Consider the following 2,746-nt stretch of genomic DNA (forward strand, 5'->3'; position numbering starts at 1 on the left):
CTTTCATGCAGCGACATTTTAGAATTAAAAGTTCAAGTGGATTTGAAGATTCAAAGTGGAAAATAATTTTCACTGGCAAAGTTGCAGAATGAAGTTACAACTTATGCTCAGTTGTTTCTTGATAATGGGTAGAGTGACTTATTGTGTTTTCCATGAAGTTTGAAGTTTTGAAACTGCAGGACACCCTACGTGGCCATGACAATGATGTCTGTGGGAAGAGGAATAGCAGCTTTGAAATATTCACAACCAACACAATTTTGATTAAACAAAGAACTCTGGTTTTTAATAGTTTTGATCATTAAAAAAGTTTAAACCTGCATAGCAATCATTTCAAAAATAATTATTTAATGTTCCATAATTAAACTGTACACAACCTAGTCTTGGGACACAGAAGCCAGTGAGGTGAGTTTGGAGCAGTCCAGTGCAGTCCCAGGAGCCAGGAGTTGAGTTCTCATTGGTCTTCTTTTTTTTTTTGTTTTGTCATTCTGTTCATCTAAGTTTTTGGATAGTTGGCACAATCTGGCTCTGCTGATGAGTGGATCTGCACTGGGAAGAGAGAGCGGCTTGACCCCAGTCCCTTCTCGCTTCCCCTCCCCCACTCGGCCGTATTCCTCAAAGTCGCTCAATGTCTCGGTATTTCTTCCTCAAAATAGAGACCTGGTCTTTAAAAAGGACGGGGTCGAGCCTCATCTGAGAGTGGATCAGCGGCATGTAGCCAAACCAGCTGGCAAACGTATTCATGCAGCTCTGTCGCTGGGCAAAGTGGTCAGGGTCAGCCCAACGGGAAGCCCGAGAAGTCTAGGGAGAAGGAGAGAAACAAGGACGATGATGAGAGAAGTGCAAGGTGAGATGGAAACATTGCAGAAAATGGAGTCGGGCAAATGAGCGAGCAGCAGAGCTCAGGGTCTGGTCCAGGCACCGAGCCTCACCATCTATGAACCTGGTGACAGTGCAATCACTGATGCTGGTTTTTCAGAAGGTATGCTGTGTTCTTCAGTGTTAAAAACACAGATTCATGTTGACTTTAATTCTCCAAAATTAATTAATTCTCTGGTCCGTCCATGACCTAGCAACTGAACCTCAATTACGACAGTTACTCCATCTAAAACTTCTCTTTGTACTAGGGACCAATTACTAAGATAATGTGTTGGTGGTTTCAACGTTTGTTTTCTAAACTCTTCTTGTTTATGTAGTTGATTTAGAAATAACAATAGTCAACTTTTAGAAGTCTATTTTTCTCACTATCCATCACTTCCTCCCTTCTACTGTCTCTTCCCTTTATAAGGGTCCTACTGAATACTTTGTTAAAAATTCACATATATAGTTGAAGAACAAAAAAGCACCTTTTACACTTCACTCAAGGCTAGTGTTATGCAGCATCTAAAAATTCATTTTCTCTTCTGTAGCTTCCCACTGAAGTGACTTCATGAGGACGAGAAGGGGAAATTCAGTGGCATATAGGGCAGGTTGCTATAACTCTAATTTATACTAAAATCTCAAAATTCTGTTTTTAACCCAAGAATTGTTGGCTTTCCTACTCAACTAAAACCCCCAAAGGTTACTTTTTAAAGAGCAATCAGCCCTCCAAAGAATCACTGCTCACCCAGAAGAGAAAAAAGGTTAACTCTCGATAATAGAAAAGATGGCTAACATCTTTTTAGCTCCCTGTGTGGCCCCTAAAGTTGGTTAAATATTTTTAGATCATGCAAATGATTGGCACTGATTTAAAAAGAATGCCTCAAATGACTGCAGTGCTGAAATTTAAACAGAATGACTAAGCACATTGTACTTAAATCCCTGCTTTTATGAAATATGGAAAAGATGGGCTGCCCAATTATGGGGAAAAAAAGCCCACAAACCCACTTATGTCAACAGGCAAGTCTTTAATGATGTATATGGATGCATGCATATGTGTTCAATGTGTTTGTTGTGCTCATATTGTTAGAAAAATACTTCCATGGGAAGATACATTTTAGTGTGAGAATCAGTAAGAGTCACTTTAAAACCAAAGTGTCAACATGCTCGAAAATAACATTGAAGATAAACACAAATGTCAAGTTATCTCTGAACAGCAGAATGACAAACAAAACACTATTTGTAAAGTGTTTTCATGGAGTTCATTTGAATTTCACAACAATCTTGTGAAGTATCTACCCAGGTAATAACATCCCTATTTTATAGCTGAGGAAGCAAGTTCAAGGAAGTTACAGTTTTTTGTTCAAGGCTAGAGAGGGGCAGAACTCACCCTTCGCTCTTTAGCTTTTATATGAGGAGAACTCTACTTGAAAAATCAGAGAAAGATATCAAGTGGAGCTGACTGGTTGGGTTCCTATCAGAGTAGACAGTCCCAAAGTTAACTTGTATTGACCCTAAATGGATATGGGTTTGCAGATTTTTTTTTTTTTTAGGCAGAGTCTCACTCTGTCACCCAGGCTGGAGTATGGTGGCGTGATCTTGGCTCACTGCAACCTCCACTACCTGGGTTCAAGCGATTCTTATGCCTCAGCCTCCCAAGCAGCTAGGATTACAGGTGCACACCACCATGCATGGCTAATTTTTGTATTTTTAGTAGAGATGGGTTTTGCCATTTTTCCCAGGCTGGTTTCAAACTCCTGAGCTCAAGCAATCTGCCTGCCTTTGCCTCCCAGAATGCTGGGATTACAGCATGAGCCACTGTGCACGACCTTTGGACCATTTTTGATTGGCCCACTCATTCCCAAAGGGTGCTATACCCAGGCAAAGATAC

General features: G+C 40.5%; 1 protein-coding gene across 1 annotated transcript in view; it reads right to left on the reverse strand.

The window, feature by feature from the left end:
• Positions 1–255: 255 nt before the first annotated feature.
• The window catches only part of EXT1 (exostosin glycosyltransferase 1), a 314,862-nt gene continuing 312,371 nt past the window's right edge, over positions 256–2,746 (reverse strand). Inside the window, exon 11 of the mRNA XM_017530683.2 lies at positions 256–798. Coding sequence (XP_017386172.1) covers positions 613–798 — 186 coding nt within the window. The 3' untranslated portion in view covers positions 256–612. The remainder of the gene's footprint in view (positions 799–2,746) is intronic.

This window comes from Cebus imitator, unplaced genomic scaffold (genome assembly GCF_001604975.1).
Source record: "Cebus imitator isolate Cc_AM_T3 unplaced genomic scaffold, Cebus_imitator-1.0 Scaffold68, whole genome shotgun sequence".
Lineage (NCBI taxonomy): Eukaryota > Metazoa > Chordata > Mammalia > Primates > Cebidae > Cebus > Cebus imitator.